The 14,974-nt window shown below is 44.9% G+C and overlaps 1 protein-coding gene across 1 annotated transcript in view; it reads left to right on the forward strand.

Annotated features, from left to right (window-relative positions):
- The first annotated feature begins 9,629 nt into the window (after nucleotides 1-9,629).
- The window catches only part of TNFAIP8 (TNF alpha induced protein 8), a 104,180-nt gene continuing 98,835 nt past the window's right edge, over nucleotides 9,630-14,974 (forward strand). Inside the window, exon 1 of the mRNA XM_048850832.2 lies at nucleotides 9,630-9,799. Coding sequence (XP_048706789.1) covers nucleotide 9,799 — 1 coding nt within the window. The 5' untranslated portion in view covers nucleotides 9,630-9,798. The remainder of the gene's footprint in view (nucleotides 9,800-14,974) is intronic.

Raw genomic sequence — 14,974 nt, forward strand, 5'->3', positions numbered from 1 at the left:
GCTGATTATCTGCTAGCATATGAATAAAAAAATTTCCACTTAATTCTGCTGTGAAATCTAACATGTCATACCAATGTTACCTCTGGCTCACTGGACCAGCAGGGAGAAAAGACATGAGGCACCCTCTCTGCACAATGCTGACATGAGGTGGAGGAACATGTGTGTGGGAGTCGGGGGTAGGGTAGGCCAGAGGACAAATCAAAGGCCCATTGAGAACAGCCCCTGGAAGCTGGGAGGTTGAAAGGGAGCACGGGAAGAAAGAAAGAAACTAGAGCACAGGTGAGCAAACTATGGCCTGCAGGCCAGATCCTGCCTGGCTCCTGAACTCCAGGCCAGGCAGGCTAGCCCCCGGCCCCTCCCCCGCAGCCTCAGCTTGCTGCACTGCCAGCACTCTGGCCCACTGCTCCTGCTGGGCAGCACGGGTGCAAGCTCCTGCTGCTCTGAGCAGCATGGTAATGGTGCAAGGAGGTTGGATAAGGGGTTGGATGGGTCAGGGGTTCTGGGGAGGGCAGTCAGAGGGCAGGGGTGTGGATAGGGATCAGGGCAATCAGGAGGGTTGGATAGGAGGTGGGGTCCCGGTGGGGAGTTAGATGGGGAGGTTGGGGAGCAGGGGGAGGTTGGATGGGGGAAGAGGGGTCAAGGGATGGGGTGGTTGGATAGGCATTGGAGTCCTAGGGGGCTTGTTGGGACAGGGGGGGTTGGATAGGGGGTAGGGTCCTGGGGGGCAGTTAGGGGTGGGAATCCCAGGAGGGGGCAAGGGGACAAGGAGCAGGGAAGGTTGGGAGTTCTGAGGGGGGCGGGAAGAGGGAGGTGGTGGATAGGGGGCAGGAGCCAGGCTGTTTGGGGAGGCACAGCCTTCCCCCTACCTGGCCCTCCATACAGTTTGGAAACCCCGATGTGGCAAACCCCGAACTAGAGTATGCTACATTCAAAGAAGCCTCCAAGGATCAGCACTGCCAGAGGCACCAAGGTAAGAGGTTTCCCTGACCAGGAATCATACCTAAGTTGTGTTGTGGACACCAACAAATCCAAATCACTCACCCTGTCACTGTGACTGCCATCTTGAGGGCCACTGGCACCTGACAGCACAGCACAATTCAGCTACAGGGTGAAACACAAGGACAGCTTGTGGCATTGCTGTCCTGTATGCAGACACAACCCTCCTGGCTACCCTGAAGTTGGCCACTCCCCACTATCCTTGCTGCACATAACCAACCCTACCATCCCTGAGGAGGAGGGACAATGGAAAAGCCTTCCATGACTGAGAATCGAACCCAGTCCATGGCAATGAGAGCACCAAATTCTGACCAGTGATAAGAGGCAAGAAACTCCCCATCTGCACAATGCTGAAACAAGCTGGAGTACCATATAAGTGAGATGGCAAGACAGGGACTGGCCACAGGATAGGTCAGGAGCCCATCAAGACCAGGCCCTGGAGGTTGGAGTTTGAAAGAGGGTGCATGGGATACGGAATAACGAAGAAGAAGAAGAAGAAGAAGAAAAAAAAGAGAGAGAGAGAGAGACCTGAAAGGGAAAAACAAGAGTTTGTGGAAGCTCCTTCACTGGAAGTTTTCTGTCTTGGATAGTTTAGACTCAACAAATTCTATATCTCTGAAGGTGGTTAGACTAGATGTGATCCCATCTAACCTCATGGTTCTATGATTCTACGATAAGACACTAGAACTTGCTGCATTCAAAACACCTGTCTGAGGATGAAAGCAGCCTCCAAAGATCAGTCCTGGCAGAAGCACCAAAGCAGGGTCCTTGACCATGAATAGAGCCCATGGCCACCAAACGCTCACCACTTGACCATCAGGGAAGAACCATGGGCTTTGCTTGGGCAACTACTCATATGTGAAGCAAAACGCGGTAGGGGAAAGTCTGAAGGAGAAAGGGCCATGGCAAAAGACTCACTTTACCTTCTCTGAGCATGGAACTAAGAAGGTTCTGTCAGAAGGAGCCAGGCATTACCACCTCGAGGTCACTGGTCCCTGACAGCACAGTTCAGTTCAGCTGCAAAACAAAATAAAAGAACAGCTTGCAGGGTGGATTTGATTTAAATCAAATTGATTTAATTCATGATTTAAATCACTAGTTAGGAAGACTATTTAATCATGGATTTCTACATAAAAGTGCATTCTTGTTGGTTGTTATAACCTTTAATACATATTCTTCACAATTCAGAGATAGATGTAGGTTTCATTTTTAGAAGGTACACACTATATATTTTTAAAGTGATTTATTTTGAAAACTTTTCAGATTAGTTTTATAGCTATCTCAGAAAATGAATGGTTGTTTGGTTATTTCATTTACCAAAGGTAATTGAAGCAGATATTTATGAAGTCATTGGGAGGTGAACTATCTCCAATTCAACAGGTTAATCATTAATATTTGGAGGATTTTCTTGCCGTGCTGTATTAGGAGGAGAACATCACCAGACACACATTTAAATTGTTCTAGTTAACTAAAACAACAACGTTATGTATTCTAGATTTTTTTCTTCAACAGCAAACATATAAAATTTTAACAAAACAAGCACATGAATTTTTGAATTTAGTTAATCATTCAAGTTTTTTTAAAATCAGGTTTATTTTTGTTAAAATTGTTTTAAACTAAAAGTTAAATAAAAAAAACACAAAAATTAAATCGACTAGGTCAGCCAGGTCAACATGAGAAACTTAAAATATTGGCTTCTGCAGCTAACTCAGTCGTCTTCACCTTCATTTTCGTGTTTGTTCATAATCTGGAAAAGAAAAACAAGCTTTCCTGCTTTTTTCAGATCCCAAACGATTTCTCAATTTGGCATGAATTAGTCCAGAGGAAGAAAATATTCTTTCTACACCAGCAGAAGCTTCTGCTGTTAAAAGTGAGATTATCACTTCAACAGTCTCTGAATCCAAGTGCTTAAGTGACTTCCACCAGTTCACTGGTGTGACTTTCTTTAAAACATCATCAGCAAACATATTTCTTGAATGGTTCACCCTATTATAGTTGACATTATGGAGGGATGATTGCTGGATGTCCATATCATAGCCAACTCCTCTTCTTCAGGAGTTAAGGGTTTGACCCTGGTACTGAGTATTGAGAATATTTGCAAGAAAATGACCTGGAGATAGTGCTTGTCCCATTCTTTTCTTAATGCTTGTAATTTACCTCTGTCATTGCATATTTCTCTTTTTAAGATCTCACTCAGTTCCTTCCAAATTTAAACAGCGTCGGCACTAAAACAGCTATTACCCTGCATTTTTTTCAAGGCTACAGAAATAGGCTTCAGCATGTGTTCAACATTTCTCTTAACCCAATGTTGAGAACTTTAGCTGTGACAGTGACATCTATTTTTTCACGATTTTGTTCACAAACTGTCATCAGATTAGGCCAGTTCTCGATATAGTGCTCAAAACAGTCCACTACTGAGTTCCATCGCACATCTTGTGGGAGAATTAGCATGGTTCCTCCCACTTTTTTCAGAGCAGCTGCTGCAAAGTGGTTGTTACGGAAGCACTGCAACCATATGTTATTAGCTTGGGACTCTCTTCACTCTCTTCTAAATAATTTCTTCTCATCTTGGATACATTTGCAGTATTGTCTGTGACCAAGCTGCGTACTAGACATTTGCATTTTTTTCCCAGTTTGTTATAGCATTTACTGCTCCTTCTTGTAAGTATTCTGCTGTGTGTGCATTTCCTGATGTATCAGTTGTTTCTGTAAGGAAGACATTCCCTTCTTCTGTTTAACCAATTTATTTGAGCATGAGCTTTCGTGAGCCACAGCTCAACACATCTGATGAAGTGAGCTGTGGCTCACGAAAGCTCATGCTCAAATAAATTGGTTAGTCTCTAAGGTGCCACAAGTACTCCTTTTCTTTTTGCGAATACAGACTAACACGGCTGTTCCTCTGAAACCTGCCTTCTTCTGTTGTCACACAAGCACATACAACAGGATCATTGTGGACATTGTGGATCATTGCTCCACCCATCAAGACTCAGGTTAACAATTTTACCCGCTAGACCTTTTGCACACTACTCAGTTTCTTTTTCATACACTTTATCCAAAAATTTGCCTGTGACATCTGCTCTGTTGGGTGAACTATCTCCTGGTCTTAATGACTGAACCATATTAATGAAGTGTGGATTCTCAATCATACAGAAAGGAGAGTTTGTTGCATAAACAAACCAGGCAATTTATTCATCAATTACCTCTTTTTGTAATCTGCTGGTTCTTATCACAAACTTACCTATGGTTGTTTCTGGATGATGGAGATTTTTTTTTATTCCTTTTTGTTACAGGTGTTATACTGAGGCTATGTGACATACGTGATGTGACTGAAACACGATCAGTGGCAGACAACTCTGAAACTATAGAAAATGATGGTGATCTTGAAGGTGGATAGTCTTCAGAATTCTGTATGTTGAGGAGGGATTCTCCTAAACAAAATAAGTCAATGCAGTTATTTAATTATTATTACCATACTGCTCATTGAGTATTACTCATTGCATTCACTGACACTCAGTAACTTTAAAGGTGAAATTGTAAAAAGAAGATCTGACTATTTCAGCTATTTATTTTTTATCACAAGTGCATCTAAAATGATAGTACCATAGAGTAACAACCATATTTTTTGCTCAAACATGAGAATTCAAGAATAGTTCAGAAGGAAGACAGGCAATTCTTAGGAAAGAAGTATGAAATAAAAAAGTTTACCAACCTGAAGATCTGGCATGTTCAGACATGTTCCTCTCATCATCTTCAACACAGCTTCCTCCCGAGAAGGAACACTTCTCATGATGTTGCTTCGTTTGGGCATCTAGGCCTTGCATTTCTTTGTTGCACTGTTTGTATTTTGCACGCATGCCTGTCTTACCCACAGGTAGAGGAACTTCATTAAAATATTCCCAAACTGGGTCTCGTTTACAGCCTGCTGCCATTATAGGTTTTCCCTTCTAGTGAGAGAATGGTATGGTAGATCTCAAATCAATGAACGCTACACTCAGAAAGGCCTCAAGACTTCTGGAATATGCTGCTCAAACAGTTTCACTTTTGTTTCTACTGCCTGTCCCTCCCTTCTCACATTTATCTCCAGACTTCTCCTTGTCCAGATCTATTCCGCCCCCAACAATCTTCTATTCATTTAACTTTTTGAAACTTTGCACTTTTAGAGACTCTGTGTACATAAATTTGCAGAGAGAGAATAGGGTTGAGGTCTGTTATTTCTCACCTCTATATATTTATTTATTTAAAAACATTTTTGCTGTTAACAAGCATGTTACCTCTGGCGACACAAATCCACAGTTTGAGAACTGCAAAACTAAGCATCTCTGATGGGATCTTCTAGACTGAGCACTGAGTCCCATCGGGTAGATAGAAAGATTAACCTAAATAATCTATACAGAAGCCCCTGGAACCCCATAAGATTGGGTCCCTAATCCGTGAACTACTGGAACTCATTGACAATAGACTCTTAAACATTATATGAATATATTGTCTCATACTATAGAATTAGAATTTATAATCCCTATTCCATGATGAGATAGTTTTAATTAAGATGCATTTTAGCTCAAAGATATCTTTAGATAGATTTTTTCCTCGAAAAATATTTTATCCAAAAATCTGATTTAATTTTTAAAAATTATTGATTTTTATCCACCCTGACAGCTTGTAACATCAACTTCATATGGACAGACGCAGGTCACTTGGCACCCTGCAGCTGGCCACCTCTCCCCTATTCTTGCTGTACATACTCACCCTCACTACTCCTCAGGAAGGACAGCAAAAGGAAAACCAGAATCGAACCTGGGCCATGGCAACGACACACCAAACCCTGACCAGTCGACAACCAGGAAGAAGGAGTTAGAATTTTTCTCCACACAATATTGATACAACGTGGAGGAAGGCATACGTGGGATGGGCAAAAGCAAAGCTTAAGAGCACACTGAGACCAGGCCCTAGAGAACGGAGTTTGAAAAAGTGATGATGGGAAAAGAGGAATGAAGAAGAAAAACATGACAGAGTTGAAAGGGAAAAACAAGTTACTGAAATCCACTACATTCAAAACACCAGGTCCATGAAGAAGCCCGCCTTCAGGGATCAGCCCTGGTAAAGGCACCCAGGCAAGAGGTTTCCCTGATCAGGAATCAAAGCTAAGCAGAGGCATTGAAAACACCAAACCCTGACCACTAAAGCCTCAGGGAGAAGCATGAAACTCCCTCTCCCACAATGCTGCTAGGAACTGGAAGAACATATATGCGGGATGGCAGGATGGGAATGGACCAGAGGACAGGTCAAAGGCCCTTGAAATGGGCCCTGGAGCATGGAGTTTGAAAGGGAGCATGGGGGAAGGGAAATTATGTTTTTCACATGAACTCCTGCTTTGTTTTAATTATTTCCTCTTCAAATAGGATATTTTAGTGTTTTAAAGAAGAGCACTATAGCTTCTTCTAATCTAAAGAAGTAATTCTTCAGTAATAGCACAACTTCTAAAATAAACTGCAGCCTGGCCATATTTCCACTAGTCCAGTTATTTATTTTAGAAATACAATCAACATTTAAAATAGTGTTTTAATACCTCAGGAGTTTTCATTTCAGTGATGCCAGTTAAATGGTTTAAGTTATGTATAGATATATCAGTATAATTTGGACAATGGACTCACTTATTATGTACTGAGGTGATTTCATATCTAATTCTAAAGGGAATTTCCCCTAGACTTACAACCAAATTACAAGGTTAACCTATAACTCATGACCTTAAGGATACCAAATATAGCTCCATGAACACCACATGCTAGAAAACACTCCTTGTATTTTCCCCTCAATTTAATTTATAAGGATAAATACAATTCATGTTCATCTTCAGAAATTTAATGTGTATTTACCCTGAACACCTTTAGAACCTGTTTCTCAAGTTAGTAGCTTCTTCATAAACTCATAGCCAGCTGACTCAGTTTCACTCCATATCTTTAGTAGGAAAATTGTTTTTGTTAAAGCTGTTCAAAATTAAAGGAATGGGAACCTATACAGCAGTCAGATCAATCAAACCTGACAGCTACGAGTGAGTGCATAGGTGGAGAGGACAAAAGAATTGTTTTTTAAAAAAATCTAAAAATATTTGTAAAATTTCAAAATCCCTGTTTGTTTTTGTAGTCACCTGATCCTGTATTCAGTGTCCCTTCTCAGAACTAATTTTTTGTTTTTGCTTGTGTAATTCTCTATTGAATGTGGAACAAATGGTGTGTAATGAACATGTGAATACAGTTCTTTTCAATGGTAGTGTCATAAATATAAAGGGAAGGGTAAACCCCTTTAAAATCCCTCCTGGCCAGAGGAAAACTCCTCTCACCTGTAAAGGGTTAAGAAGCTAAAGGTAACCTCGCTGGCACCTGACCAAAATGACCAATGAGGAGACAAGATACTTTCAAAAGGGAGGAGGGAGAGAAACAAAGGGTCTCTGTCTGTCTATATGCTGCTTTTGTCAGGGATAGACCAGGAATGGAGTCTTAGAACTTTTAGTAAGTAATCTAGCTAGGTATGCATTAGATTATGATTTCTTTAAATGGCTGAGAAAAGAACTGTGCTGAATAGAATAACTATTTCTGTCTGTGTATCTTTTTTGTAACTTAAGGTTTTGCCTAGAGGGATTCTCTATGTTTTGAATCTAATTACCCTGTAAGATATCTACCATCCTGATTTTACAGAGGGGATTTCTTTACTTCTATTTACTCCTATTTCTATTAAAAGTCTTCTTGTAAGAAAACTGAATGCTTTTTCATTGTTCTCAGATCCAAGGGTTTGGGTGTGGTTACCTATGCAAATCGGTGAGGCTTTTTATCCAACATTTCCCAGGAAAGGGGGGGGGGTGCAAGTGTTGGGAGGATTGTTCATTGTTCTTAAGATCCAAGGGTCTGGGTCTGTAGTCACCTAGGCAAATTGGTGAGGCTTTTTACCAAACCTTGTCCAGGAAGTGGGGTGCAAGGTTTTGGGAAGTATTTGGGGGGGAAAGACGTTTCCAAACAGCTCTTCCCCAGTAATCAGTATTTGTTTGGTGGTGGTAGCAGCCAAGCCAAGGACAAAGGGTGGAATATTTTGTACCTTGGGGAAGTTTTGACCTAAGCTGGTAAAGATAAGCTTAGGAGGTTTTCATGCAGGTCCCCACATCTATACCCTAGCGTTCAGAGTGGGGGAGGAACCTTGACAGGTAGTATTACAACGATGTTTAAGGGAAACCAGAAGCCTCCTAGAAACCTGTAGGAAAACTCTGGTCACAGCTCAGCATAACTGCGCCACAAACCAGTGTCACCTGCTTTTCTTCTAATGGCCCATCTTGATGATCACTTTAGATAAGCTATTACCAGCAGGACAGTGGGGTGGAAGGAAGTATTGTTTTATGATCTCTGTGTGTATATAAAGTCTGCTGCAGTTTCCACGGTATGCATCCGATGAAGTGAGCTGTAGCTCACAAAAGCTCATGCTCAAATAAATTGGTTAGTCTCTAAGGTGCCACAAGTACTCCTTTTCTTTTTGCGAATACAGCCTAACACGGCTGTTACTCTGAAACCTGACATTTTCATACTGGTCCTGGTAGGGTCATTTGGAATTCTGGCAAGGATAGAAGTGAAGAGATGAAGCACAGGACAGACTTCCATGAATTGTAACTTTTAATAAATGTAATGACATTCACAAAATATAGACCACAGCTGTAAGGATGCACACTGGCTCTGCTGAGCACTATTACGGCTTTGCAAGCGCACTTGAGAGAGACTGCGGACGGTAAAGTACTGAAGATACTGGTGTAGGCATATCAGCTCTCAGGCAAGGAGAGCTAGCGGGGCAGCTAGCTGAAGGGTGAGAGTTTCCGAGGAAGCTCTTCCCTTCCACCTCGCTACAGTCCAGCACGCTCGCTCCTGCCTTTTGCTCAAAAACGGGAAAAATCACAGATTCTTGGACAAAGTTAATGCCTCCCACCCGTGCGCGACCTCGCGGGCCCCTCTCTTTCATTTCCCACCCAGCGTTCAGAGGTGTGTGGTCGTGTCTCCTACGCGCTCACCTCCGCTCCCGGCCCTTCCCGGCAGAGGTCACTGCCCGCGGCAGGGTCAGAGCGGCGCAGCATTGCGGGGGAGAGGGAGAGAGGCGCTTTGGCGGGGCAGCGGGAAAGGGCGGGCGATGGCAGCTCAGGAGGTCGCCCAGCCCCACCCCCACTGGCCTCCTTCGCCCGCTCCGGCCCCTCCGCCCCCGGCAGACGTTAACCCCTGCGGCACCTTGGCAGCGCGCGGGCGAGAACGCGAACGACACAAATCTCAACCCTCCCCTTTCGCAACGAGCTGCGGTCCGGTCCGCCCGGAGCTGGCCCGCGTCCGCACCGGAGCCTCGGCGAGCCTCGGCTGTCCCGCCCGACGTCCCCTCTGGCTCCTGCGATGGGGCGCGGGCCCCGGGACCCGCACCGGCCGCCTGATGGGGGCGAGTCCGCACCCGCCACTGAAACTCGACGGGTCCTGAGACCGCCCTGCCCGGGCCGTTCTCCGCCCGCGCCGCAAAGCCTGTGGGGGGAAGCCCCGCCCCCGCACAGAAGCGCCCACCCTCACCTGGCTCGGCCGGCCGGACAGTGACACGGCCCTGCCCCATCGCCGCTCAGCCCGCCCCCGGGCCTCTGGCCCCGCCCATGGGCGTGGGGACCGGAGCGTTTCAGGGAGTTTCCCCCAGGTGGTGGCAGCCGCAGGCTCCTAGCCGGGACTCGAGTCGTCGCACGCGCTGCCCAGGGAGCTGCCTCCTCCGCGGGGTTCGGTGCTGCTGCGCCCTGTCCCCGCACACAGTAAGTGCCGCCGCCGCGTGCGCGGGACCCCCCTGGACAGACGGACCGGCTCGCCCCGGACCGGCTCGCCCCGGACCGAGTCCCGTCTGCCCTGGGGCCGGGCGGGGGCTATCGGCTGCTCCATTAACGCTGCCGGTGCTGGGAGGGGGCTGCGGGGACAGGGCACTGGCTCCGCTCCAGCCTCCCTGTCTGGCCTGGGCGGGCCAGCGTGCCCCTCTGCCCCTGCCTCCGCGGTGCCGTGGGGCTCGCAGTCTTGCCCCGCGGCTGGGCGTGTGCGGGAGACGCGGCGAGCTGCCCCGGCAACGCTGGCTCTGCCTGCATCGATCCCTGCGTGCAGTCAGAGCAGCCCGACTCACCATACAGCCGCTCTCCGGGTGATTTCGCCTTTTCTGTCCTGCCTGGGTTGGCTCCTCTTCTCGTTTGTCTAAAATCTAGTGAGGAGCCTGGGGGCAGTTTATTGCACACGCTGTGCACAGTTCCCTCCCCAGGAAATTGAACTGCTTTAACTTGGTAGGCATCTGATCATTTGCAAATAAGAAAACACAGCAGTCAAGTCTGGCTCTTCTAGATCTTGCTTCACAAGAACCTATATAATCATGCGAGTCAGCCAAGTCAACGGGCGACTCGAGCCCAAGTATCTTGTTGGGTTGGGGCCCTGCAACCACTGGCTTCTTCTCCTTCCTCTGCGGGATCCTTTGGGACTCTGTCCCCCTCTATTTGTTTGCTCTTTCCATGGGCTAGACCGAACCCTCTCTTCATCATGCTGGTTCCTGTACACCGAAATGACTGCCACTGGAATTAGCTCTGACTTTAGAATCATGTGAAGGGAGTAGTTAGGGTCTGACGAAGAAACCCCCTTAAAGACCAAATATTGTAGTAACCAGCCAACTTGGCATAAAAATTATGCCCAGGGTGTAAGAACTAAACATTCATGTATGTTTCCCACGTTTGACCATAAATGTGCTTTGACAGAAAAGAGTTTTTCAAACAAGTTGCCCCACTAATTGCTAGCGACAGGTGGCAGAATATGTATGTAGAATGACTTAAAATTACTCACAGAAGAGTGGTGAAAAGAGAGCTAATTTCAAGACCAGTCTGAGGTGGACTAACATTGGAGTTATCCATGAATCTCTGGGGAGCAACGATGGTTCAAAATAAATGGTTGCCGTTATTTTTTTAGCTGATTTCTCGTCTGACATGTTTATACCCAGAAACACTTGGCTGTTTTCTTAACTATAAAAATATTTCCTCACTGAGGCTCCAACATGAAGTAAATAAGCAGTGCTATTATTTGGGCTCTGAAAATTTTCACCTGTAGCAGCTTTGGTGGAATTAGAAAAATCTAGAGCAAAATACAATTACCAGTTGTGTTATTCAGCATACACAAGTTGTGGGTATTTTAATTGTTTTAAAGCTATAAAATCTTGTTTACTGAAGTTTATAAAAAAAACTGTTTAAAGCTTATTTTAAATTTAATGGTTTTAGCTTGGAAAGATTTTTTTTATGCCAGAATTGTCTCAGGATAAAATTTTAAATGTTATAAATAAATTTGCAATGAAAACTAATTAAATTGCCTACCTCTCCCCTCCCTTCCCCCCCCCCAAGGAAAAAAAATCTTTTTTGTCGGTCAAAAGAACACTTAATACACGCATTAACATATGTAACTTGCTTTTTTTTTCACAGATTTTTCAGGCCAGAAGGGATCATTCTGACTAGGTTGACCTCTTCCATAACACATCCCCTCTCTGCCCCCCCCCCCCAAAAAAAACAACCCATATCCAGCCCATAACTTCTCCTTGAGTTATTTTGTATCTGTCTTTGAAAGTAACACTACCTGGGAGATGAGGTAGAAATAGCTATTTGTAAAATATATAGTGTATAATTGACTTACTATGAGTTAAGGAGAGCACTTTGGAATTCAGTCTAAGGAGCTTTTTCTATTTGGAAACTTAGACCTTTATCTAGACAGTTGTTAAAGACATTTGCATGATCAGATTTTTCACTATGAAAGTTTACATAAATTCCAACAGCCTATGTGTATATGATGGAAATTATACACAAGAATACAAATATTGTTGTTTTTTTGTTTTGTTTTTACAACAACCCTAAGTGGTATTTCAGTCTGTATAAAAGTTTTGCTTTACCTAATGTTGCATGCACATTCTGAAATACTATACTTAACAGCCTACAGAAACTGCATACAAATTGTTTGCTCAGTGAAAAAAACTGACTAATCTGGTATATAGAAAGAAAAATGTCCATTAGCTGGCTGTTGTGTTCATTGGTTGGATTAACTGTTCAAGAATCGTTTTCTATTGTCAGCTTTAAATAGGAAATTCCCTTTGAAAGACCGTCAAAAGCATAGTGGAGTGCTTACAACTGTTTGAAGGGGGGACTAGTTTTTTAGCCTCTAGAGATCTAGATTGAAATCCTGTTTAGGTTTTATGTGAAAAGAACTTTTGTGGTCTCAGTATAATCCCTTGTGGACATCACCAAAAGAGCACAACTGACAGTCTCTGTTTATGAGGCCCAGGGCACTAGTAGCAAGGGTGTTGCAGGTCAGGTTGAAGTGCATTAAATCCATGTTGGAAAACTTTCACTAAGCCTACATGTTTTATGCCTGGTTCTGTCCCCTGCTGCTCTTCCCTTACTCTCACAAGCATTAAATCCACCAACATTTTAAAATATAAAACATTTTTTATATTTATCATTGTTCATAGTTTTAACTTTTTTATATTATGTATTCTTGTGAAGAACTTTAGTTGTTTGTGGTTTAAGTTTCATGTTGATATATTTAACTCTTCCAGTAATTAAGGAAGGGCTCATTCAATCATATGATGCTAGAGAGAAAATATAGTTTTGAGTCACTATGGTTTCAAGTCAGGTGGGACATGTCTGTTCCTCAGAGCATTGCCTGGAGTATCTTGTTGCCATGTGTTATGAAAAAAGACACTACCAAATATTGCAGATTTCAAAATTTAGCTGTTCATCTTTTAAACAAACAAGCTAACACAACATAATGCATGTTACATGCACTGAGTACTCTTTTGTGCTTAATACAATGTTTGAAAGTTGTATTGAAGATGAGAAAAACATTCTTGAGATTAACAGGTCAAATGTGTTCATGCATGCTTAGTTGCAACTCTCTTGTGGAGCCTCCTTCCTCTGTCAAAGTAAGAGGACCTAAAGGAGAGTTGGAGGATAAGATCCAAAGAAGCCAGCAAAAGGTATTGGCTGTAAGTGGGGGGGAATGAGAATTTGTATTTGGAGGAGGGGATTTCGGAGGTGTGTGAGGATGAATAAATTGTCATGCTGGAGCTTTTCTTTTTTTTTCAACTCTGAAAGTCAAATTTCATGTGAAACTCTGTTCTAGTAAAACTTATCATAGAGATCTAAGCAGAAGCACATATTGCTCAGATTTCAAACAGAAGCCACCTACTGTTTGCACAGATGACAGAAGGCTACGCACTCCCCTTTTGTAGTTGACATCAGCTGACTAAACTTGAGCTATAGTGAACATAGTAAGTAAATGTCAATTTAGGGGAAAGTTCTTCTTAAATTTGTACTGCTACACAGTGGGAAATAGTTCTTATTTCAAATGACCAATGCTTAGAACTTTTAACTTTGTCTAACATGTTATGTGCCAATCTGAGTGCAATAAAATGCCTGAGACTCTGTAGTGAAAATATTCTGGACCAGCAAAACAATACACCGTACATACCAGAAATACTGAGTAGCATATCAGGTGGTTTTTAGACCAGTGGTTTTCAAACTTTTTTTCTGGGGACCCAGTTGAAGAAAATTGTTGATGCCCATGACCTAACGGAGCTGGGGATGAAGGTTTTGGAGTGTGGGAGGGGCTCAGGGCTGGGGCAGAGGGTTGGGGTGCAGGGGTAAGGGCTGCCAGGTGGATCTGGGAATGAGGAGTTCAGAGTGTGTGTGGGGGGGCTCTGGGCTGGGGTAGAATATCAGGGTTAGAAGGGACCTCAGGGGGTCATCTAGTCCAACCCCCTGTTCAAAGCAGGACCAATCCCCAATTTTTACCCCAGATCCCTAAATGGCCCCCTCAAGGATTGAACTCACAACTCTGGGTTTAGCAGGCCAATGTGGTAGGGGGTCAAGGTGCTGGGCTGGGGGTGTAGGCTCTGGGGTGGGGCTGGGGATGAGGGGTTTGGGGTGCAGCAGGGGCTCCAGGTTTGGTGGGGGGCTCAAGGCTGGGGCAGGGGGTTGGGGTGCAGGAGGGGTCTGGGCTGGGTGCAGGGATGAAGGGTTTGGAGTGCAGGAAGGGGTTCCAGGTTGTGGGGGGGGCTCTTGGGCCGGGGGTTGGGGTGCAGGAGGGAGTCCGGGCAGGGGGTGCAGGCTCTGGGCTGGGGTTGCGGATGAGGGATTTGGGGTGCAGGAAGGGGTTCCACATTTGGGGGGATGCTCAGGGCTGGGGCATGGGGTTGGGGCGTGGACTTACCTCCAGCGGCTCCTGGTCAGCAGCACAGCCAGGGTGCAGAGGCAAACTTCCTGCCTGTCCTGGCACTGCGGACCGTGCTGCATCCCGGAAGCAGCCAGCAACAGGTCCGGCTCCTACGCAGAGGTGTGCAAGCAGCTTCGTGTGACTCTCGCTCGCAGGCATCGCCCTCTCCAGCTCCCATTGGCCAGTTTACGGCCAATAGGAGTGCAGAGCCAGTGCTTGGGGTGAGGGCAGCTCACAGAGCCCCGTGACTCTCCTGCCTAGAAGCCAGTCCCGCGGCTAGCCGCTTTCGAGGCACAGCGCGGTGTCGGAAAAGGTAGGCACTAGCCTGCCTTAGCTGGGCAGCACTGCCAATGGAACTTTTAACATCCCAGTGCTGGTGCTGACCAGAGCGACATCTGGTCAGCACCATCTGGTGCTAACATCTGGTGCTGACCAGAGCAAGGCAACCCAGTGGCTGACATGCTGCGACCCAGTACTGGGTTGTGACCCACGGTTTGAAAAACACTGTCTTAAACCATCCCCCATGGCCCATTTGTTTCCTAATTTTTTAGAGTTTCATATATTAGTTAGAACTAAAGGGGAATTTCTAGATACATGCTTGGCCAAAAAAAAATTAAAAATATTTCTAAAGTTTGGCTTTTTATTTATATTTGGACACCTAAACAATTAGTGTGATTTTTGCAAGTGTAGAGCACCTGGCATCTCCACTG

This window comes from Caretta caretta, chromosome 5 (assembly GCF_965140235.1).
Source record: "Caretta caretta isolate rCarCar2 chromosome 5, rCarCar1.hap1, whole genome shotgun sequence".
NCBI classification, from domain to species: domain Eukaryota; kingdom Metazoa; phylum Chordata; order Testudines; family Cheloniidae; genus Caretta; species Caretta caretta.